The sequence below is a fragment of the Triticum dicoccoides genome, chromosome 3A (assembly GCF_002162155.2).
Source record: "Triticum dicoccoides isolate Atlit2015 ecotype Zavitan chromosome 3A, WEW_v2.0, whole genome shotgun sequence".
NCBI classification, from domain to species: Eukaryota; Viridiplantae; Streptophyta; class Magnoliopsida; order Poales; family Poaceae; genus Triticum; species Triticum dicoccoides.
In genome coordinates, this window is record NC_041384.1 from 306,936,480 (window position 1) to 306,961,583 (window position 25,104).

General features: G+C 43.8%; 1 protein-coding gene across 4 annotated transcripts in view; it reads right to left on the reverse strand.

The window, feature by feature from the left end:
• Positions 1-5,239, reverse strand: part of LOC119268110 (suppressor of mec-8 and unc-52 protein homolog 1-like) — a 24,096-nt gene extending 18,857 nt beyond the window's left edge. The window contains exons 1-4 of one of the 4 annotated variants that reach the window (XM_037549620.1): positions 5,007-5,239; positions 4,196-4,274; positions 3,911-4,114; positions 3,772-3,820 (exon numbers count right to left, since the gene is read on the reverse strand). In XM_037549620.1, the coding sequence (XP_037405517.1) occupies positions 3,772-3,820; positions 3,911-4,114; positions 4,196-4,261 (319 nt within the window). In that variant the 5' untranslated portion in view covers positions 4,262-4,274; positions 5,007-5,239. Of the gene's footprint in view, positions 1-3,771; positions 3,821-3,910; positions 4,275-4,551; positions 4,975-5,006 lie in introns of those variants that run through there. The other 3 variants (XM_037549619.1, XM_037549618.1, XM_037549617.1) reach the window with 3 other exon arrangements.
• Between the last annotated feature and the right edge of the window lie 19,865 nt (positions 5,240-25,104).

Here is a 25,104-nt window from a genome sequence, read left to right on the forward strand (position 1 = left end):
CCGTGCTGCGCCGCCGCGCCACCACGCAGCGCCTCGGCGGCCTCCGCGGTCGCCGCACGTATGACGTCACCGCCCGCCGCCTCCGCCGCGCGCCATGACAGCCACCGCACCGCCCACCTCCATGGGCCGACACACGGCCCGGAGCTCCGCCGCACAGCCGCCGGCGAGCGCCGCCATCACTGCCACGCCTCCGGCACGGCAAGCACGCCCAAGACACCAAGCTCATGATACCAAATGTTGTTGCCGCTCTCTCTCTCTCTCTCTCACGCCGGACGAAGGTGGAAGAAGGAGAACACGGACACAAGATTTTCCGGCCGGCGCACGAACGCCGTCGCGGGCGCACGAACGCCCCAATCCTTTTCTTCCTTACAGTGGCTACATGGCTACACACGGCTCAGATTACAACATACAGCAGTACAAAGGTATTTAAGTCCCCGGCACACTCACACAGGGCACTGCCCACCCCTCCTACTCGCGCGTGCACGACCTGCATGCTCGGCCGGCCGCGCTAACTACGCGCACTACGCCCGCCGCTAGTGCAGCTCTCCTCAACAGCCACCCAGCCTGGTCATGCGGGCTAACAAACCCATGCATGCATGGATCTAACAAACTTGCACTAACACACGAGACTGCAGGCACACACCCTCGCCCGAGCCCACCACGGTCGGACCCGACACGGCCACCGCACGCACGTACACGCACCGCGCCTGACCCGTCCTGAGCCATGGCTTATTGCCTAACAGACTACACCGACCGCTTTCAGGCCCTGGCGTGCCACGCGTCCGGCGTGACAGCTCACTAGCGGGCCGAACTCTTCGTCAGCAGTCTGCCAGATAATATCCGCATGGACGTCGAGCTGCAGGGACCCCAGGACCTCCAGACGGCCATGTACTACGCCCGCGCGTTCGAGCGCCGCGCGGCCGCCTCTTCTCCACCACGCAAGGACGGCGCCCAGCCGCCGGCCGCCGTGCCCTCGACCTCGTCTTCCTCCATCTTTCCCCTACAATCTCCGCCCTAGAACCGGCAGAACCCTAGCTCCTAACAGTATGAGAATTAACAAGCAGCCTGGGAATAAACTAACGGAGGGTGAGCTGTGTTTAGGAAAAAGTATCACCCGGTTGGCGTAATAAATAAAAGGAGTTGGGGATTGTTGGCTGCAAAACGAAAAATCTCGGCAGGCCTAAATGAAAGGGGTCGTGGGCTGCGAATCAAAAAACCCCGGTTAGTATAAATAAAGGAAATTGTGGGCTCTGAAGCGAAAAATTCCAGTTGACATAAATAAAGGGGATTGTGGGCTACGAAACGAATATCTCAATTGAGCAGGATTGTTGTATGCTAAATGAAAAATAAAAGCAACTATGGTCTGTGAAACGAAAAATAAGCAAAGGCCTCCCAGTTGGCATAAATAAACGGGCACTGGTTGAACAACTTCAGTATTTTATACTAATGCTATTTTCATTTAAAGGCTGAATTTTGTCACCCCGTTGCAATGCACGGGCATATGTCCTAGAATATATTTGGAAGGCAGAGTTCATGAAAACAAATGTCGGTCCTTTTTTTTCTTCTGAAAAGCTCTCTTCATTCTTTTTCACGTCTATTCTTATTGCTTGAGAATTGTTGCAGTCCATACCATGTATCCACCGTTTCCTAAGGAGAGTGTTCCTATGCTAAAAGCTGTTGTTTTGTCCTTGCAGATTTTTGTTCTATGGGATTTGTGCGGTCTAAATAGTACTGTATTTAGTTTTCTGAAAGGATGCAAAAGCAATACTGGGCTTCCTGTGTATACTGATTGCTAAAGGATGTAATAGTATTTGTGTGGTGGGGAAGTGTCATACCCTCTGTTTACCGATTGGCCTCACCCTCTTAAGAGATCTAACCCTTGTCACCGTAAGGAAAAAGCAAAGAGTATTATGACGCCATAAAGTTTGAATTCAGAGAAGTATATGCTGAAGAACACCAGAATTAGTCTTCATGAACCATCGTCGCCTTGTTGATGATGCTTCACATATAAGTTTTCTGGTCCTTTGACATGGTCTTCTAATTATTCAGAAGCGATGTCAAATGGTACGTGCCATTTTTAATTTTAATTTTCTTGAATTGTTAAGTTGAGAACGGATGCTTGCATTTCCATTTGGGAAAAAGAGAGGAGAAAGTGATGGATTGGAGCTTTCACGGAACATTATTACTGTCTAGAAAATTCATGGCAACAGGGCCAATGGTTGAACATATAAATCTTTTTGAAGTAAATTCTTTTGTAACTCTCAGTCTCAGTACTACCTTGTCGATTGATACTTAGAGGACCAGAGGGAAAAATCCAAAGCAAAGCCCTACACATGCAGCCCCTGCCCAAAAGGAGCAACTGCATTTTGTCTATAATGCATGTTTGACTGAAATTCCTGTTTCTATTTTTTGCAGAGCACTCACAAATTAAACAATCTATGAAATGGCTAGAAGGGACCGGATATCCTACTTGGTATGTGGTTTTAGAAGCGACTTAGGTTCCAGCTTGCTGTGAATTTTATGATTTATCACTGCTATACTGTTAATTAATTAACTCGATACTGAAACATTGGAGCCATAGTATTTGCAGTGGAATTCCGAACAGGCTTCAACAATTCAGTAAAGGCCTATGAAACATCTATGACTTCACTAGAGAGTGGATTTGCACTCGAGGAGCAACTCGAGCAGCTTTGCGCACATGCCTAGACCTACTTTCCTGTCGGTGCTGTTCATATGTGTGTTGTTCTGTATCATTCTTTACCTCTAGCTTGTGATTGTAATCCATTTTCAAACTTTTTCTAATAGATGCTCATTGAGCTTATTTTCATGTAAAAGTGCATGTACATTCTCAGAAAAAACAAGAAAGTGTGGTGTGCCCGACCTTCTCCCAGTCCAACCTTGACCAGGAAGCATGTCAAACAAAAACGCCAATCTTTACACCAGCATCAAGCCCCTAGAAATAGTCTATCACCTGTATATTTGCGTATCACTGAGACGGAGCCAGAAGACAGTTTTTTTATCAGTTTAGGTGTTAACTCCGTGTGACAGGTATATGTGAGTATCATTGTTGTGTAGAGATAGAAATATTCAGATTAGCAAACATTTAGCTTAAGGTGTAACTAGTAACCAATTACTCTTGGTCTCACTATTTTATCTTTTTGCTGGACATTTTACATCTCTTTCGATTACTAAGTCTTTTATTTTCTATTATTTTTCCTTCCTGTTCTGATGTCAGCTGAAACAAGAACACGAGGCACATCACTTTGCTTCTAACCTCACGCAATTAAGGGAATTTCTTTCTTTCTTTAAACATCACCTGATTTTCTCTCTTTGTTTCGAGAATATGGTCCTTGGTACTTTTGATTATATTAAATGTTGTTTTGCTACTTGCAAAGTTGTTTAAGTGGTGAATTGTTTTTCAGGTTTCTAAGCATTTTTCTTTTATACCCGTTGCAACGCACGGGCCTTTGTGCTAGTGGAGAAAATATCAATATCCACAATACAGCATAATTAAGTTCATCATGATATATAATTTATATTTTATTTATTTGGTACTGTAGATATTGATATATTTCTCTACTGAAGTTGGTAAAACATAGAAACTTTTGACTTTTTGAAAAAAATCAGTACACCTTATATTTTGGAACACAGGAATTATGTTACATTCTGAAAGTGTAGCATATCTCAGAATCAAGAAGCACTCAAACTTCTCTACTAAGTATGAGAATCATTAACATATATGCCTCAAGAAAAGACAATCAGCAGCCTAACCTTGGGCAATCTGCGCACGTCGCTTTTCCTTGGTAGATTCTTGGTAAGCCTGTTGGCAGAGTGACATCCCAGCATTTCACAGTTAAGAACAATAGCACAACAAATTAACAATAACTAAATAGCAAAGCAGGCTACCAACCTCATTCGGGTCAAAGTATGTCCGGACAAGGAGGTGCTCTAGTCGGAGGTATCGTTCGGGTTCCTCCTGTTTCATGACCCCCATCACCTGTGTCTGGCGAAGGATTGCACGGGCCGTGTCAAGCTCACGGAGCTCTGCCATCTCCAGCACAATCTGCTCGTAGAGGTCCTCGAGCTTCTTGCGCGGCAGCTTCAGCTGGGCAACCTGCGGCAGCACGGCATCCCAGCGCCCAGCATTAATGTCGGCAATGAAGGTGTCCATGCTGTCCACCGTGTTGAGCGAGACCTGGCACTCGTTCTGCAGGGTCTGGAACGTCTGATGAAGCGAGTTTTCCTTGCAGAACTGCAGCATTATCTTCACCACGCTGCATCAATGGATGCAAGAAACAAATCAAACCCAGCTTTCCAGATTGTCCTCTTCAAACTAAGTTACTACTAGTATAGATTTAGCAAACATCATGGAAATCACAATCTCCCGCTTCACTGTGTAAGCCGCAGATGGGCTGCAGAAACATTAAGCACTAGAGGGGTTCGTGTGAGAATGGGCGGATTCAAGAAAAGGCGCGTAGGGTTTAGGGTTCTTTGGTTGCCTTCGTTGCCGTAAGGTGTAGGGCACGAAAAGAGAGAAGGGTTTGTGCGTACTCGCGAGCCTCGATCTCTAGGGTGGACGTCGAAGACGCCATCTGCGGCTCCTGCGGGTGGCAGCACGCGGGCACCAAGTCTGAGGCGGCGGCCAGAGAAGAACGGGAGGAGGTGGCGGTGGCGGTGGCGATGGCGAAGGAGAGGACAGGGATTGTGGTTGTAGGCCAAAGCTCGATAGCGAGGAGAGTCTACTTGCTGGGTCTGTACATCAAGACAGAATTGGACTTGAGCATCTCCAATCGACGAGGAAAGTCTTCTTGGGCTGAACAAGGGGCGACCTTCAGGTCGCTACCCGGCCTTGGAAGGGACCCGGTGTTTCTTGGCAGGCCTAGGGTTAGGTTTTTTACTTCGGTGCGGGAGCGATCTGTCTAGGGTTTTGCCATGGCGAACCGAGGCAGCTCTCCGACAGCAAACAAAGGGAAGGAAAATCTGGAGAACATGATGAAGGAACTTACCCTCGAGGAGGGTGATCTGGACGATGTGGTTTTCGAGGACGAAGATGCGCCGGTAGATGAGAACCTCCGCTGGATGATCTTGGTCAGAGTTCACATGGATAAGGACTTCAGCAACTAATGGTTTTTCCGCACGATGCATGCAGCATGGGATCTGGCTAGGTCGGTTAAGATCAAAACTTTGAAGGAGAATCTCTTCGTCATGCAATTCGATTGCCTGGGAGATTGGGAAAGAGTAACGCAGGGAGGTCCGTGGCACTTCAAGGGCAACCCAGCGATCATCGCCCCGTATGACGAATTCACCAAGCCATCTACAATTGAACTCTTTAAATTTGAGATATGGGATTGGATCATTGATCTCTCTCCGGCGTATCACGGAAAGGTAAAGGCACTAGCCTCCAAGATTGATGAATTTGTGGATGTTGAACCCATCTCCTTCGATTTTGAAGGAAATTTCCTCAGGGTGAGGGTCCATCTGCATGTGCGCAATTCTCTGAAAAAGGCAACTTCACTGATCCGTGGCAGGGAACGAGAGATATTTGCATTCCGCTATGAGAGGCTCCTGGATTGGTGTCAGGTGTATGGTATGATGGGGCACCCGTTTAAGGAACATGGTGACGGCATTCACCCCTCGTCTGCTTTGGTCTACAAAAGTCTGCGCGCACCGGCCACCACCGGCTGGGCTACCAAGCGAAGAAACAACAGTCAGAAGCAGCAGCCTTCGAGAGGCGACAACTCTAAATCTGTAAGGCGTAATACTAAGGAGGCCGAGATGGTCTACAGTGGGGTGGATGATCCTGATCTGAACCGCAGGAGGTCATCAACTGCGGTAGTGATCAATACCCCGACGGAGGTGACAGGCATGGAGCTAACTCTGGTTGCTGAAGATGCTGGAGGGGCGTCGATCCCCTAGATCAGCGGTGACAGAGTATAAAGCTAAAAAGTACTTTAGGTTATGACAATTCTTTTGATGTTGATTCCTCTGGTAGGAGCGGAGGTTTATGTATCTTCTGGAACAACGAAATAAAGATTCATAATTTAGGGTATTTCAAGTATCACATAGATGTAAAGATTACTATGCTTGGGGCGGACCATGGAGACTCTCTTGTTTCTATGTGGAGGCCTAAACGCACTTGCGACATCACACCTGGACCACTATGAGAAATCTGGCCACCCTACATGACATGCCTTGGTTGTATTTGGGGGACTTTAACGAGGTGCTACGCCAAGAGGAGCATGATGGGATTGGAACTCGAAGTCAATCCCAGATTCAAGGGTTCAGGGACGCAGTGGATGTGTGCGGTCTTGTAGACCTTGGTTTCACTGGAAGGATGTGGACGTATGAGAAGAAGGTAGTCGGGGGATCCTTTACACGTGTACGGATGGATAGGGATCTCGGGACAGCCGAATGGTGCACGCAAATTCCTAGTGCGGCTGTAGAGCATCTCACCGCAGCAACTTGAGATCATTCACTGATTCTTGTACACCTTGCGCCACGGATTCCACCCTTGTGGACGCCCGGTGTCTCTTTCGAACTACTTTTAATTTCCTAAATTTTTAAACATTCCAAAACGGAGAAAAAATGCTATTAGAACAATTTTGAGTCGGTTTACTTACCGTACCACATACCTATTCTTTTTCGGAGTCTGAAACATTCTGAAAAGTATCCCTTATGTACTCCTTTGATGTTATGGTATTAATTATATTGGTCTCAACATTTATGGGAGTACCTGAGATATAATGTTTGATTCTTTAACCGTTTACCACCTTCGGATTTGTGCCTTTGGCATTATTGATTTTTATGGCACCGGAATGATAGACCTCCTCGATGATGTAAAGACCTTCTCATTTAGAGAGAAGCTTTCCTGCAAAAAATCTTAAACAAGAGTTGTATAGCAAGACATGATCACCTATATTAAACTCACGCTTTTGTATCCTTTTGTCATGCCATCTTTTAACTTTTTCTTTAAACAACTTAGCATTCTCATAGGCTTGGGTTCTCCATTCATCAAGTGAGCTAATGTCAAATGATTTCTTCTCACCGGCAAGTTTGAAATCATAATTGAGCTCTTTAATAGCCCAATAAGCTTTATATTCTAGTTCAAGAGGCAAGTGACATGCTTTTTCGTAAACCATTTTGTATGGAGACATACCCATAGGATTTTTATAAGCAGTTCTATAAGCCCATAATGCATCATCAAGTTTCTTGGACCAATTCTTTCTAGATATATTAACAGTATTTTGCAAAATCAATTTAATCTCTCTATTACTCAATTCTACTTGACCACTAGACTTAGGATGATATGGAGATGCAACTTTATGGTTGACATCATATTTAGCAAGAATTTTACGGAAAGCACCATGAATAAAATGTGAACCACCATCAGTCATTAAATATCTAGGGACTCCAAACCTTGGAAAATAACTTCTTTAAGCATCTTAATAGAAGTATTATGATCATCACTACTGGTTGAAATAACTTCTACCCACTTAGTAACGTAATTAACAGCAACTAAAATATGTGTATACCCATTAGATGAAGGAAAATGTCCCATATAATCAAAGCCCCAAACATCAAATGGTTCAATAACAAGTGAATAGTTCATAGGCATTTCCTGACGTCTACTAATATTACCAATTCTCTGGCATTCATCACAAGACAATTTACGGGCATCCTTGAAGAGAGTAGGCCAATAAAAACCGGATTGCAATACCTTGTGTGCAGTTCTATCTCCAACGTGGTGTCCTCCGAAGACTCAGAGTGGCACTTGCGTAGGATCTGTTCCTGTTAATGCTCAGGTACACAACGTCTAATGACACCATCTACTCCTTCTTTATAAAGGTGTGGGTCATCCCAGTTGTAATGTCTTAAATCATAAAAAAAAACTTTCTCTTTTGTTGGTATGTGAAACTAGGTGGTATAAATTTAGCAACAATGTAATTAGCATAATCAGCATACCATGGAGTACTATGAGAAGCATTTATGACAGCTAGTTGTTCATCAGGAAAACTATCATCAATAGGCAGTGGGTCATCAAGAACATTTTCTAACCTAGACAAGTTGTCTGCAACGGGGTTCTCAGCCCCCTTTCTATCGATAATATGCAAATCAAATTCTTGTAACAAGAGAACCCATCTAATAAGTCTAGGTTTAGCATCTTTCTTTTCCATAAGATATTTAATAGCAGCATGATCACTGTGAACAGTTACTTTGGAATCAACAATATAGGATCTGAACTTATCACAAGCAAATACAACTGCTAAAAATTCTTTTTCGGTAGTAGCATAATTTCTCTAGGCACTGTCTAGAGTTTTACTAGCATAATGAATAACATTTAATTTCTTATCAACTCTTTGCTCGAGAACAACACCAACATCATAATCACTAGCATCACACATAATTTCAAAGGCTAAATTCCAATCAGGTGGCTGAACAATAGGTGCAGAAATCAAGGCTTTCTTAAGTATTTCAAATGCTTCTACACAATCATCATCAAAAACAAAAGGAACATTTTTTTTGTAAGAGATAAGTGAGAGGCCTAGAAATTTTAGAGAAGTATTTAGTAAACCTCCTATAGAAATAGCATGACCAAGGAAACTCCTTATACCTTTGATATCTTTAGGACATGACATCTTTTCAATAGCATCTACTTTAGCTTTATCAACTTCAATACATCTTTCAGAAATTTTATGCCCCAAGACAATACCTTTATTAACCATAAAGTGGCACCTCTCCCAATTCAAGACAATATTAGTTTCTTCACATCTCTGCAAAACTCGATCAAGGTTTCTTAAGCAATCATCAAAAGAAGTTCCGTAAACGGAGAAATCATCCATGAAAACCTCAGCAGTCTTTTGAGAATATAGCAGTCATACATCTTTGAAAGGTAGCAGGTGCATTGCATAAACCAAAAGGCATACGTCTATAAGCAAAGGTACCGAAAGGGCAAGCAAAAGTGGTCTTCTCCTGATCATCTTTTGACACGGGTATTTGAGAAACACCAGAATAACCATCTAGAAAGCAAAAATGTGTACGTTTGGATAGTCTTTCTAGCATTTGATCAATTAAAGGTAGAGGTTAATGATATTTTCTAGTAGTTTTATTCAATTTATGGAAATCAGTTACCATTCTATAACCTGTAACAATTCTTTGTGGGATCAATTCATTCTTATCATTAGGAACTACAGTAATACCTCCCTTCTTAGGGACTCAATGAACATGACTTACCCATTTAGTATCAGCAATAGGATAAATTATGCCTACCTCCAGAAGCTTTAGTATTTCATTTCTTACCACTTCTTTCATCTTAGGATTTAACCGTCATTGGTGATCAACAACTGGTTTAGCATCATTCTCCAATTTAATTTTGTGCTGACATGGAGTGGGACTAATGCCCTTAAGACCATCAAGAGTATATCCAATAGCGGCATGGTGCTTCTTCAGAGTTTTCAATAATTTCTTTTCTCATGCTCTGAAAGGTTAGCACTAATAATAACAGGATATATCCTCTTTTCATCAAGATAAGCATATTTCAAAGTATCAGGTAATTGTTTAAGCTCAAACACGGGATCACCCTTGGGTGGAGGAGGATCTCCAAGGATTTCAACAGGCAAACCGTGTTTCAAAATAGGCCCTTGATTAAAGAATACTTCATCTATTTTCCTTCTTTCATTCATAAACATATCATTTTCATGGTCTAGCAAATATTGTTCTAATGGATCAGTAGGAGGCACGAAAATAGAAGCAAGACCAATAATTTCATCCTTACTAGGTAATTCTTTATCATGGGGTTGTCTACGAAATTTAGAGAAATTAAAATCATGAGATATATCCCCTAAACCAACTGTAACAATATCTTTCTCGCATTCTAGCTTAGCATTAACAGTATTCAAGAAAGGTCTACCAGATATAATAGGACAAAAATTATCTTGTGGGGAAGCAAGAACAAGAAAATCAGTAGGATATTTAATTTTCCCACATGAGACTTCAACATCTCTAACAATCCCAATTGGTGATATAGTATCTCTATTGGGAAGTTTAATAGTAACATCAATATCTTCTATCCCAGCAGGTGCAATGTCATTCATAATTTCCTTATATAAGCAATAAGGAATTGCACTCACACTAGCACCCACATCACATAAACCATGATAACAATGATCTCCTATTTTAACAGAAACAACAGGCATGCCAACAACATGTCTATGTTTATCTTTAGTATCAGGTTTAGCAATTCTAGCAGCTTCATCACAGAAATAAATAGCATGCCCATCAATATTATCGACCAAGAGATCTTTAACCACAACAATACTAACTTTAATTTGTCAGGGGGTGTAGGTGTTCTAGTATAACTCTTACGAACCATAGTTGAAGCTTTAGGATGATCCTTAATTCTAACAGGAAAAGGTGGTTTCTCAATATAAGCGGTAGGAACAATAGGATCAACATTATAAGTAATAGTTTCTTCTTCAACTTTAATAGGTTCTACTACTTTCACTTCAATGGGAGGATTATATTTAAACCACTTCTCCTTAGGGAGATCAAAACGAGTAGTAAAGGATTCACAGAAAGAAGCTATTATCTCAGAGTCAAGTCCATATTTAGTGCTAAATTCATGAAAAGCATCAGTATCCATAAAAGATTTAACACAATCAAACTTAAGGTTTATACCTGACTCCTTACCTTCATCGAGTTCCCAATCTTCAGAGTTGCATTTAATTCTTTCCAATAGATCCCATTTGAATTCAATATGTTTCTTCATAAAAGAACCATTACAATAAGTATCGAGCATGGATCAATCATTATGAGAAAGCCGAGCATAAATGTTCTGAATAATAATTTCTCTTGAGAGCTCATGATTGGGGCATGAATATAACATTGACTTAAGCCTCCCCAAGCCTGAGCGATACTTTCTCCTTCACGAGGCCAAAAATTATATATATAATTCCAATCACGATGAACCAGATGCATAGGATAAAACTTCTAATGAAATTCCAATTTCAATCGGTTGTAGTTCCATGATCCAATATCATCACATATGCTATACCATGTCAATGTCTTTCCCTTCAAAGATAAAGGGAAGACCTTCTTCTTGAAAACATCCTCGGGCATACCTGCAAGCTTAAATAATCCACAAACTTCATTCACATAGATTAGGTGCAAATCGGGATGTAATGTTCCATCTCCTGCATAAGGATTAGCTAGCAGTTTCTCTATCATACCCGAAGAAATTTCAAAATAAATATTTTCAGTAGGTGCAGTATGTTTAGAAGAAACTCTTTGCTCTTCCGGTCGAGATGAAGATACCCTGAACAAGCCCCTCAAAGGATTACTTTCCATAGTAACAAGTGACAGTAAATTTCAGCACACTATATAAACGTTTCCTTACCAAATTCCACTTACCAATGACGCTTCACTCCCCGGCAACGGCGCAAGAAAAGAGTCTTGATGACCCACAAGTATAGGGGGTCTATTGTAGTCCTTTAGATAAGTAAGAGTGTCAAACCCAATGAGGAGCAGAAGGAAATGACAAGCGGTTTTCAGCAAGGTATTCTCTGCAGGCACTGAAATTATCGGTAACAGATAGTTTTGTGATAAGATAAATCGTAATGGGTAACAAGTAATAAAAGTAAATGAAGGAAATATGCCCTAGAGGCAATAATAAATTTGTTATTTATATTTCCTTATATCATGATAAATGTTTATTATTCATGCTAGAATTGTATTAACCGGAAACTTAGTACATGTGTGAATACATAGACAAGGAGAGTGTCCCTAGTATGCCTCTACTTGACTAGCTCGTTAATCAAAGATGGTTAAGTTTCCTAGCCATGGACGTGTGTTGTCATTTGATGAGTGGGATCACATCATTAGAGAATGATGTAATGGACAAGACCCATCCGTTAGCTTATCACTATGATCGTTTAGTTTATTGCTATATCTTTCTTCATGACTTATACATGTTCCTATGACTATGAGATTATGCAACTCCTGAATACCGGAGGAACACCTTGTGTGCTATCAAACGTCACAAGTAACTGGGTGATTAAAAAGATGCTCTACAGGTGTCTCTGATGGTGTTTGTTGAGTTGGCATAGCTCGAGATTAGGATTTATCACTCCATGTTTCGGAGAGGTATCTTTGGGCCCTCTCGGTAATGCACATCACTATAAGCCTTGCAAGCAATGTGACTAATGAGTTAGTTGCGGGATGTTGCATTACAAAAGGAGTAAAGAGACTTGCCGATAACGAGATTGAACTAGGTATGATGATACCGATGATTGAATCTCGGGCAAGTAACATACCGATGACAAAGGGAACAACGTATGTTGCTATGCGGTTTGACCGATAAAGATCTTTGTAGAATATGTAGTAACTAATATGATCATTCAGGTTCTGCTATTGGTTATTGACCGGAGATGAGTCTCGGTCATGTCTACATAGTTCTTGAACCCGTAGGGTCCGCACGCTTAACGTTCAATGACGATCGATATTATGAGTTTATGTGTTTTGTTGTGCCGAAGGTAGTTCGGAGTCCCAGATGAGATCACGGACATGACGAGGAGTCTCGAAATGGTCGATACATGAAGATTGATATATTGGATTACTATATTCGGACACCGGAATGGTTCCGAGGTGTATCGAGTATTTACCGGAGTACCGGGGGGTTACCGGAACCTCCCGGAGAGTTAATGGGCCTACATGGGCCATAGAGGAAGAGAGGAGGAGGAGGTCAAGTGGTGGGGCGCGCCCCCCCAAGCCCAATCCGAATTGGGGAAGGGGGTTGGCCCCTCCTTTCCTTCTCTCCCTCTTCCCCATCCTTCCCCCTCCTAGTTGGACTAGGAAAGGGGGGAAACCTACTCCTAGTAGGAGTAGGAATCCCCCCTTGGGGCGCGCCCTAGGAGGCCGGCCCTCCCCTCCTTCACTCCTTTATATACGGGGGAGGGGGCACCCCATAGACACACAAGTTGATCTTAGCCGTGTGCGGTGCGCCCCTCCACAGGTTTCCACCTCGATCATATTGTCATAGTGCTTAGGCGAAGCCCTGCGTCGGTAACTTCATCATCACCGTCAACATGCTGTCGTGCTGACGAAACTCTCCCTCGGCCTCAGCTGGATCTAGAGTTCGAGGGACATCATCGAGCTGAACATGTGCAGATCGCGGAGGTGTCGTGCGTTCAGTACTTGATCGGTTGAATCGCGAAGACGTTCGACTACATCAACCGTGTTACTTAACGCTTCCGCTTTTGGTCTACGAGGGTACGTGGACACACTCTCCCCTCTCATTGCTATGCATCTCCTAGATAGATCTTGCGTGATCGTAGGATTTTTTTTGAAATACTACGTTCCCCAACAGTGGCATCCGAGCCAGGTCTATGCGTAGATGTTATATGCACGAGTAGAACACAAAGGAGTTGTGGGCGTGGGTATATACATATTGCTTGCCATCACTAGTTGTTTCTTGATTCAGCGGTATTGTTGGATGAAGCGGCCCGGACCGACATTACATGACCGCGTTCATGAGACTGGTTCTACCGATGTGCTTTGCACACAGGTGGCTGGTGGGTGTTAGTTTCTCCAACTTTAGTTGAATCGGATTCAATGAACAAGGTTCTTTCTGAAGATCAAAAAGCAATCAGTATACCGCGTTGTGGTTTTTGATGCGCAGGTAAGAACGGTTCTTGTTAAAGCCCGTAGCAGCCACGTAAAACTTGCAACAACAAAGTAGAGGACGTCTAACTTGTTTTTGCAGGGCATGTTGTGATGTGATATGGTCAAGACGTGATTATATAAATTATTGTATGAGATGATCATGTTTTGTAACACAGTTATCGACAACTGGCAGGAGCCATATGGTTGTCGCTTTATTGTATGAAATGCAATCGCTATGTAATTGCTTTACCTTATCACTAAGCTGTAGCGATAGTCGTAGAAGCAATAGTTGGCAAGACGACAATGATGCTACGATGGAGATCAAGGTGTCAAGCCGGTGACGATGGTGACCATGACGGTGCTTTCGAGATGGAGATCAAAGGCACAAGATGATGATGGCCATATCATATCACTTATATTAATTGCATGTGCTGTTTATCCTTTATGCATCTTATTTTTCTTAGTACGACGGTAGCATTATAAGATGATCTCTCACTAATTTTCTAGGTATAAGTGTGTAGGATCGAAGTATGTCTAGAGGGGGGTGATTAGACTACTTGACCAATTAAAACCTTAACCTTTTCCCAATTTTAGTTCTTGGCAGATTTTAGCTATTTTAGGACAAGTCAAGCAATCATCACACAATTCAAGCAAGCATGCAAAGAGTTTATGGGCAGCGGAAAGTAAAGCATGCAACTTGCAAGAGTATAAAGGGAAGGGTTTGGAGAAGTCAAACGCTATTGGAGACACAGATGTTTTTCCCGTGGTTCGGATAGGTGGTGCTATCCTACATCCACGTTGATGGAGACTTCAACCCACGAAGGGTAACAGTTGCGCGAGTCCACACAGGGCTCCACCCAAGGGCAACGGTTGCGCGAGTCCACGAAGGGCTCCACCCACGAAGGGTCCACGAAGAAGCAACCACCCACAAAGGGTCCACGAAGAAGCAACCTTGTCTATCCCACCATGGCCATCGCCCACGAAGGACTTGCCTCACTAGCGGTAGATCTTCACGAAGTAGGCGATCTCCTTGCCCTTACAAACTCCTTGGTTCAACTCCACAATCTTGTCGGAGGCTCCCAAGTGAACCTAGCCAATCTAGGAGACACCACTCTCCAAGAAGTAACAAATGGTGTGTAGGTAATGAACTCCTTGCTCTTGTGCTTCAAATGATAGTCTCCCCAACACTCAACTCTCTCTCATAGGATTTGGATTTGGTGGAAAGAAGATTTGAGTGGAAAGCAACTTGGGAAGGCTAGAGATCAAGATTCATATGGTAGGAATGGAATGTCTTGATCTCAACACATGAGTAGGTGGTTCTCTCTCAGAACATATGAGTTGGAATGGTGTGTGTGTTCTGATGGCTCTCTCCCAGAATGAGAAAGAGGTGGAGGGGTATATATAGCCTCCACACAAAATCCAACCGTTACACACAATTTACCAATCTCGGTGGGACCGAATCAGAAAACTCGGTCTGACCGAAATAGTAAACCTAGTGACCGTTAGGAATTTCGGTGGGACTGACATGCAACTCGGTAGGACCGATTCGGTTAGGGTTTGGGCATAACGTAATCTCGGTGAGACCGATTACACACACTCGGTGGGACCGAATTTGGTAATTAGCTAACCAGAGAGTTGGTCAGGCAAACTCGGTGGGACCGATTTGCTCTTTCGGTGAGACCGAGTGGAACTCGGTGAGACCAAAAAGTTACAAAGGGGAAACACTGAGTTTACATTGCAATCTCGGTGGGACCGATTCGCTCTTTCCGTGGGACCGAAAAGTTACGAAAGGGAAACAGAGAGTTTGCAACCCCATCTCGGTGGGACCGAGATCCTTATCGGTAGAACCGAATTGCTAGGGTTTGGCAGTGGCTAATGACAAGTGAAACTCGGTGGCGCCGGATAGGAAGAATCGGTAGGACCGAGTTTGGCTTAGGGTTTAGGTCATATGTGGATGTGGGAAAGTAGCTGAGGATTTGGGAGCATATCATTAAGCACATGAAGCAAGAGGCTCATTAAGCAACACCTCATCCCTCCTTAATAGTATTGGCTTTTCCTATGGACTCAATGTGATCTTGGATCACTAAAATATAAAATGAACAGTCTTGAGCTTTTGAGCTTGAGCCAATCCATTGTCCTTAGCATTTTGAGGGTTCCACTTTCACATCCATGCCATGCCAATCATTGAGCTTTCCTGAAATAATTATCTTGGAATAGTATTAGCTCAATGAGCTATATGTTGTTATGAATTACCAAAACCACCTAGGGATAGTTGCACTTTCAATCTCCCCCTTTTTGGTAATTGATGACAACATATAGATCAAAGCTTCGACAAAAGATAATAAGCATGAAATATATCGTCGCTTTGAGAAGTATGTGATAAGTAAGAGCTCCCCCTAAATTTGTGCATATTTAAAATTTGCTTTGGACTGCAAATGCACAAAGAGTTAGAGTCATGGGTTACTCTTCCATGTCACATACATCTTGGTGGAGCGCTCAAAATGATGAGATTGAAATGCATGCACTCATCACCAAGAATAGTGAATGATCACAAACGATAGATAGAATGGTAATATTTAAGCAAGCATTAAGCAAACATTAAGTGTAGCTTATGATCAAACACATGATCATCGATGTCTCACAAGCATAAGGACGTAGTATCTCACACACAAGCAAACAAGGTTCGAAAAACCACCAAATAAAGCAAGAGAGAAAAGCAACACTCTCTCTCTCGAAGCCTATGATCTATACATTTTCTCCCCCTTTGGCAACAAGTTACCAAAAAGTTCCTAGAAAATGCATAGCACTAGATCGACGCTCAGGCTTGATCTTCAGGTGGTGGTGGAGTCCGGAGCACTCCAAGGACAAAGCCTTCGGTAGACATGGTCGGAGTCGAGGCTGAAGTGGATGCTGGAGCTGGTGGAACGGAGGCTATGGCTGGTGCAGACGTTGTAGCTCTGGTGTCAGCAACTGGCAGTGCAGACGACCTCGGACCTCGTGGCACCCTCGCAAAAGCATGAGTCGTGGTCCTACCTCTCCTCTCATTCATGTTGTCCTGGAGCTGCTCCACGGCAGTCTGTATCTCTGTCACCTTGATGTCCAAGTCATAGAATCTTTGTTCCATGATCCTCTCTAAGCTCGCCTGGTTCTGAGCCAGGATGGCTATACTCTGCTCAATCCACAAGGTGGACGCAATCAAGTAACTGAGCTGCTCTTGTTTGGTTTTCAGGAAGTAATCAGATGCCTCCGCTTGAGTAGGCATCCTGGCAGCTTTCTCCTTCTTCGCCTTCTCCTTCTGAGCTTGTGCATGGGCAGATGATGGTTCATTCTCTGTCATCACAACTTCATTGTTCTCGAAATCTGGACGGATGGGCAGGTGTTCCTTATCCAACAAATATACGCCCGTGCCCATCTTGGAGTTGATGAGCTCCTGAATCTGAGGGGCATATCCACAACTCCTCTTCTGATCTGCCGCAGTCCTTTTGATCGTTTCCACTATGAGGCTCATAACTTTGAATTTTTGAGGCACGTCAAAAACATGAAGCAAATTGATCACGTGACCTCTGATCATCTTGTGATCTCCAGACTTGGGCAGAAGGGTGTGCCTAAGGATCCAGTTGATCGTAGGCAATCCTGAGAGCAGATAATGCACTGAGCCAAACTTGAACGTGTCAAGTGCTTCATTCGGAATCTCCTTGTACATGTTGGACATGGAGTTGTGGTCCATCTTTTTCTTGGCATAAATGTCCAAGTCATCTGCTTGCTCCTCTGGGGCATTGATTAGCTTCGCCCATTCCTCAACAGTAGAGTTGTACCTTGTACCTTCTGACATCCATGTGATCCTGCCATCCGGATAAAAGTGTGCTGTGGAGTAGAATTGCATGATCAATTCCTCGTTCCACTTTGTGAGCTTCTGCCCAACAAAGTCCTCTACTCCACATGCCTTGAAGCTGTCCTGAACTCCTGGGTAGTACTCTTCATTGTCCTTGATATAGGTCCAGTCGACCCATCTCATGTCACATACGATTGGCTTCTTGTCAAGTAGCACTGTCTCATAGAAATCTTGCTGCTCCTTGGTATGAAATCTGTAGTCCACTGCAGTCCTTCTCCTAGAAGCATATGGATCTGCTTCTCTCCACTTCCTGAGCCCTGAGTCTCTCCTGAGCTTCATATCCTCAGCCACAGGATGAGCATCATTGTGGTCTGGGATCTTGGGCTTGAGCTTCCGAAGGACACTCTCTTCCTCATCCTCAGCAACAGTCTCAGGCACTGGGGCCTTGTTCATCTTAGCTGCAGGAATGCTCCGTGTGTTCCTCTTTGGTGCACTCTTAGGCTTAGATGCAGCCTTAGGTGCTTCCTTGGGCTTGGATGCAGCTCCCCCTAACCTTATGGCATCTCCCATAAGTTTGGCTGCCTTGGGCGCTGGTGCAGCTGCCTCTTCTTCCTCCTCCTCTTCTACCATGATGGAGGCTTTCCCAAGCACTCTGGCTACAGTTTTCTTCACTCTTTCTTTCCTCTTCTTGCCCTCAGCTGCAACGGGCTCAATGGGAGCAGGCTTCTCAGTTGAGGCTCTAGCCTTTGACATGGGTTGCCTGCCTGCTGGCCTCTTGATTTTCAGGCCTGGCTTTGAGCCTTGAGCTGGCTCAACTCTCTTGGAGGTGGCCTCTTCCTCTGCCACATAGTCCTCATCTTCAGAATCTGAGGTTTTCTTCTTCATTTGTCTCGTGGCAGCTTTTGGCAAATTGCTAGGAGTGCTCATGCTGCCTTCATCAGATGAACTGGAGGGACTAGTGCCCTCACTCATCACCACTTGCTGCTCTGACAGATTCTGGCTATCACTCTGGTCTGACATACTGCAAACTGACTGCTGACCCTGTGAATAGATTATAGAAGAGATAGAGTGGATGAGCATCACAAAATGCAGAGATTTTTGCAAAAAGAATGATCCAAAAACTTAGTTTTAGTTTCCCACTGAAATCATCTCGGATCTACCGATTTTCAAACTCGGTGATACCGAAGCAGTTTTGGAACCTAAACTAGTGAACTCGGTAGGACCGAGTCATAGTTCGGTGGCACCAAGACTGCTAGGGTTTCACTGAGTTCAAAAATTGGTCACACCGATAAGTAATTCTCGGTCAGACCGAGTCTCACTTGTGCAATGGCATAAGCCAAATCGGTGGGACCGAGTTTTTCAACTCGGTGGGTCCGAGATGGTTTCGGCGGAAACCTAAACCTAGAATTTTCGAATCAAAGCTAATCTATGAGCGTTTTGACTGGATAGAAGTTTATCAAACGTGGCCAGAAACAATATGATCACAATGTGCTAGGAATCAGATTGAGGAATAGCACAAAGATCAAGTCCATACCCTAGTTCGGCGTGGACTTGCTACGGCGGCAACGGCTGGGCAGAAATCCCGTTGACAGCGACGGAGACCAGCGACTGGAGGCTGCTGGCGGCGAGAAGACGATCCGGAGACCTCAAGGGCAGAGCAGGCTATCGCGCGGGCGAAGGGGTTCGGAGAAATTTCCAAATTTTGCCCGTGACTATATATAGCCCGACCCTGTCGGTGTGACCGAGTTGAACAACTCGGTGGCACCGAGATTCATAACTGCGTGCAGTTACTGAAACTCGGTGAGACCGAAAGGTTCAAATCGGTTGCACCGAGATTGAAAACTTAGATCAACTTAATGATCTCGGTAGGACCGAAAGTGGAGTATCGGTCAGACCGAGAATCATAAAGAGGTTTTGGAAGTTTAAGTCTATGACGAATCGGGGACTCCGAGCGCTCCTCACACAGAGTGGTTCGAATCTGACTTGATCAAATTTTGTGATGCAGCATGAATAGAGTTTGAGACGAGAAAAGCATAGATAGCTAGAGGAGGTTCTTAGGCATTCTTGTCCATCCACTTGGCAAAAGAAGATAAAGCAGAACAATCAAAGCAACAAGTGGATGTCCTCGAATGAGTAAAATATGCAATCAGCTGAAGGAAATATGCCCTAGAGGCAATAATAAAGTTATTATTTATTTCCTTATAATCATGATAAATGTTTATTATTCATGCTAGAATTGTATTTTCCGGAAACATAATACATGTGTGAATACATAGACAAACAGAGTGTCACTAGTATGCCTCTACTTGACTAGCTCGTTAATCAAAGATGGTTATGTTTCCTAACCATGAACAATGAGTTGTTATTTGATTAACGAGGTCACATCATTAGTAGAATGATCTGATTGACATGACCCATTCCATTAGCTTAGCACCTGATCGTTTAGTATGTTGCTATTGCTTTCTTCATGACTTATACATGTTCCTACGACTATGAGATTATGCAACTCCCGTTTACCGGAGGAACACTTTGGGTACTACCAAACGTCACAACGTAACTGGGTGATTATAAAGGAGTACTACAGGTGTCTCCAATGGTCGATGTTGGGTTGGCGTATTTCGAGATTAGGATTTGTCACTCCGATTGTCGGAGAGGTATCTCTGGGCCCTCTCGGTAATACACATCACATAAGCCTTGCAAGCATTACAACTAATATGTTAGTTGTGAGATGATGTATTACGGAACGAGTAAAGAGACTTGCCGGTAACGATATTGAACTAGGTATTGGATACCGACGATCGAATCTCGGGCAAGTAACATACCGATGACAAAGGGAACAACGTATGTTGTTATGCGGTCTGACCGATAAAGATCTTCGTAGAATATGTAGGAGCCAATATGGGCATCCAGGTCCCGCTATTGGTTATTGACCGGAGACATGTCTCGGTCATGTCTACATTGTTCTCGAACCCGTAGGGTCCGCACGCTTAAGGTTACGATGACAGTTATATTATGAGTTTATGCATTTTGATGTACCGAAGGAGTTCGGAGTCCCGGATGAGATCGGGGACATGACGAGGAGTCTCGAAATGGTCGAGACGTAAAGATCGATATATTGGACGACTATATTCGGACATCGGAAAGGTTCCGAGTGATTCGGGTATTTTTCGGAGTACCGGGTAGTTACGGGAGAAGTAATGGGCCTTGATGGGCTTTAGTGGGAAGAGGAAAAAGGCTGCTGCGCCCCCCCTCCCCTTTGGTCCGAATTGGACTAGGGAAAAGGGGGCCGGCCACCTCTCCTTCTCCTCCTATTCCTTCTCCCTTCCTCCCCTATTGGTGGACTCCTACTAGGACTTGGAATCCTAGTAGGACTCCCTATCCTGGCCGCACCTTTGCCTTGGCCGGCCTCCTCCTCCTCCATCCTTTATATACGGAGGCAGGGGCACCTCTAAACACACAAGTTGACACAAGTTGATCCACGTGATCGATTCCTTAGCCGTGTGCGGTGCCCCCTGCCACCATATTCCTCGATAATACTGTAGCGGAGTTTAGGCGAAGCCCTGCTGCTGTAGTTCATCAAGATCGTCACCACGCCGTCGTGCTGACGAAACTCTTCCCCGACACTTTGCTGGATCGGAGTCCGGGGATCGTCATCGAGCTGAACGTGTGCTCGAACTCGGAGGTGCCGTAGTTTCGGTGCTTGATCGGTTGGATCGTGAAGACGTACGACTACTTCCTCTACGTCGTGTCATTGCTTCCGCAGTCGGTCTGCGTTGGGTACGTAGACAACACTCTCCTCTCGTTGCTATGCATCACATGATCCTGTGTGCGCGTAGGAAAAATTTTGAAATTACTACGAAACCCAACAGTGGTATCCGAGCCTAGGTTATTGATGTTGATGTTATATGCACGAGTAGAACACAAGTGAGTTGTGGACGATACAAGTCATACTGCCTACCAGCATGTCATATTTTGGTTCAGCGGTATTGTTGGACGAGACGACCCGGACCAACCTTACGCGTACGCTTACGCGAGACCGGTTCCCTCGACGTGCTTTGCACAGAGATGGCTTGCGGGCGACTGCCTCTCCAACTTTAGTTGAACCAAGTATGGCTACGCCCGGTCCTTGCGAAGGTTAAAACGGAGTCTATTTGACAAACTATCGTTGTGGTTTTGATGCGTAGGTGAGATTGGTTCTTACTTAAGCCCGTAGCAGCCACGTAAAACATGCAACAACAAAGTAGAGGACGTCTAACTTGTTTTTGCAGGGCATGTTGTGATGTGATATGGTCAAGGCATGATGCTGAATTTTATTGTATGAGATGATCATGTTCTGTAACCAAGTTATCGGCAACTGGCAGGAGCCATATGGTTGTCGCTTTATTGTATGCAATGCAATCGCGATGTAATGCTTTACTTTATTACTAAACGGTAGTGATAGTCGTGGAAGCATAAGATTGGCGAGACGACAACGATGCTACGATGGAGATCAAGGTGTCGCGCCGGTGACGATGGTGATCATGACGGTGCTTCGGAGATGGAGATCACAAGCACAAGATAATGATGGCCATATCATATCACTTATATTGATTGCATGTGATGTTTATCTTTTTATGCATCTTATCTTGCTTTGATTGACGGTAGCATTATAAGATGATCTCTCACTAAATTATCAAGAAGTGTTCTCCCTGAGTATGCACCGTTGCAAAAGTTCTTCGTGCTGAGACACCACGTGATGATCGGGTGTGATAGGCTCTACGTTCAAATACAACGGGTGCAAAACAGTTGCGCACGCAGAATACTCAGGTTAAACTTGACGAGCCTAGCATATGCAGATATGGCCTCGGAACACGGAGACCGAAAGGTCGAGCGTGAATCATATAGTAGATATGATCAACATAATGATGTTCACCGATGAAACTACTCCATCTCACGTGATGATCGGACATGGTTTAGTTGATTTGGATCACGTGATCACTTAGAGAATTAGAGGGATGTCTATCTAAGTGGGAGTTCTTTAATAATATGATTAATTGAACTTAAAATTTATCATGAACTTAGTCCCTGATAGTATCTTGCTTGTTTATGTTGATTGTAGATAGATGGCTCGTGCTGTTGTTCCGTTAAATTTTAATGCGTTCCTTGAGAAAGCAAAGTTGAAAGATGATGGTAGCAATTACACGGACTGGGTCCGTAACTTGAGGATTATCCTCATTGCTGCACAGAAGAATTACATCCTGGAAGCACCGTTGGGTGCCAGGCCTGCTGCTGGAGCAACGCCAGATGTTATGAACGTCTGGCAGAGCAAAGCTGATGACTACTCGATAGTTCAGTGTGCCATGCTTTACGGCTTAGAATCGGGACTTCAACGACGTTTTGAACGTCATGGAGCATATGAGATGTTCCAGGAGTTGAAGTTAATATTTCAAGCAAATGCCCGGATTGAGAGATATGAAGTCTCCAATAAGTTCTATAGCTGCAAGATGGAAGAGAACAGTTCTGTCAGTGAGCATATACTCAAAATGTCTGGGTATAATAATCACTTGATTCAATTGGGAGTTAATCTTCCAGATGATTGCGTCATTGACAGAATTCTCCAATCACTGCCACCAAGCTACAAGAGCTTCGTGATGAACTATCATATGCAAGGGATGAACAAGACTATTCCCGAGCTCTTCGCAATGCTAAAAGCTGCGGAGGTAGAAATCAAGAAGGAGCATCAAGTGTTGATGGTTAACAAGACCACTAGTTTCAAGAAAAAGGGCAAAGGGAAGAAAAAGGGGAACTTCAAAAAGAACGGCAAGCAAGTTGCTGCTCAAGAGAAGAAACCCAAGTCTAGACCTAAGCCTGAAACTGAGTGCTTCTACTGCAAGCAGACTGGTCACTGGAAGCGGAACTGCCCCAAGTATTTGGCGGATAAGAAGGATGGCAAGGTGAACAAAGGTATATGTGATATACATGTTATTGATGTGTACCTTACCAATGCTCGCAGTAGCACCTGGGTATTTGATACTGGTTCTGTTGCTAATATTTGCAACTCGAAACAGGGACTACAGAATAAGCGGGCACTGGCAAAGGACGAGGTGACGATGCGCGTGGGAAACGGTTCCAAAGTCGATGTGATCGCGGTCGGCACGCTACCTCCACATCTACCTTCGGGATTAATATTAGACCTAAATAATTGTTATTTGGTGCCAGCGTTGAGCATGAACATTATATCTGGATCTTGTTTAATGCGAGACGGTTATTCATTTAAATCAGAGAATAATGGTTGTTCTATTTATATGAGTAATATCTTTTATGGTCATGCACCCTTGAAGAGTGGTCTATTCTTACTAAATCTCGATAGTAGTAATACACATATTCATAATGTTGAAACCAAAAGATACAGAGTTGATAATGAAAGTGCAACTTATTTGTGGCACTGTCATTTAGGTCATATCGGTGTAAAACGCATGAAGAAACTCCATACTAATGGACTTTTGGAACCACTTGATTATGAATCACTTGGTACTTGCGAACCGTGCCTCATGGGCAAGATGACTAAAACACCGTTCTCCGGTACTATGGAGAGAGCAACAGATTTGTTGGAAATCATACATACCGATGTATGTGGTCCGATGAATATTGAGGCTCGTGGCGGATATCGTTATTTTCTCACCTTCACAGATGATTTGAGCAGATATGGATATATCTACTTAATGAAGCATAAGTCTGAAACATTTGAAAAGTTCAAAGAATTTCAGAGTGAAGTTGAAAATCATCGTAACAAGAAAATAAAAGTTTCTACGATCTGATCGTGGAGGAGAATATTTGAGTTACGAGTTTGGTGTACATTTGAAAAACTGTGGAATAGTTTTGCAACTCACGCCACCCGGAACACCACAGCGTAATGGTGTGTCCGAACGTCGTAATCGTACTTTACTAGATATGGTGCGATCTATGATGTCTCTTACAGATTTACCGCTATCATTTTGGGGATATGCTTTAGAGACGACCGCATTCACGTTAAATAGGGCACCATCAAAATCCGTTGAGACGACGCCTTATGAACTATGGTTTGGCAAGAAACCAAAGTTGTCGTTTCTTAAAGTTTCGGGCTGCGATGCTTATGTGAAAAAGCTTCAACCTGATAAACTCGAACCCAAATCGGAGAAATGTGTATTCATAGGATACCCAAAGGAAACTGTTGGGTACACCTTCTATCACAGATCCGAAGGCAAAACATTTGTTGCTAAGAATGGATCATTTCTAGAGAAGGAGTTTCTCTCGAAAGAAGTGAGTGGGAGGAAAGTAGAACTTGACGAGGTAACTGTACCTGCTCCCTTACTGGAAAGTAGTTCATCACAGAAAACTGTTTCAGTGACACCTACACCAGTTAGTGAGGAAGCCAATGATAATGATCATGAAACTTCAGATCAAGATACTACTGAACTTCGTAGATCAACCAGAGTAAGATCCGCACCAGAGTGGTACGGTAATCCTGTTCTGGAGGTCATGCTACTAGATCATGATGAACCTACGAACTATGAAGAAGCGATGGTGAGCCCAGATTTCGCAAAGTGGCTAGAAGCCATGAAATCTGAGATGGGATCCATGTATGAGAACAAAGTATG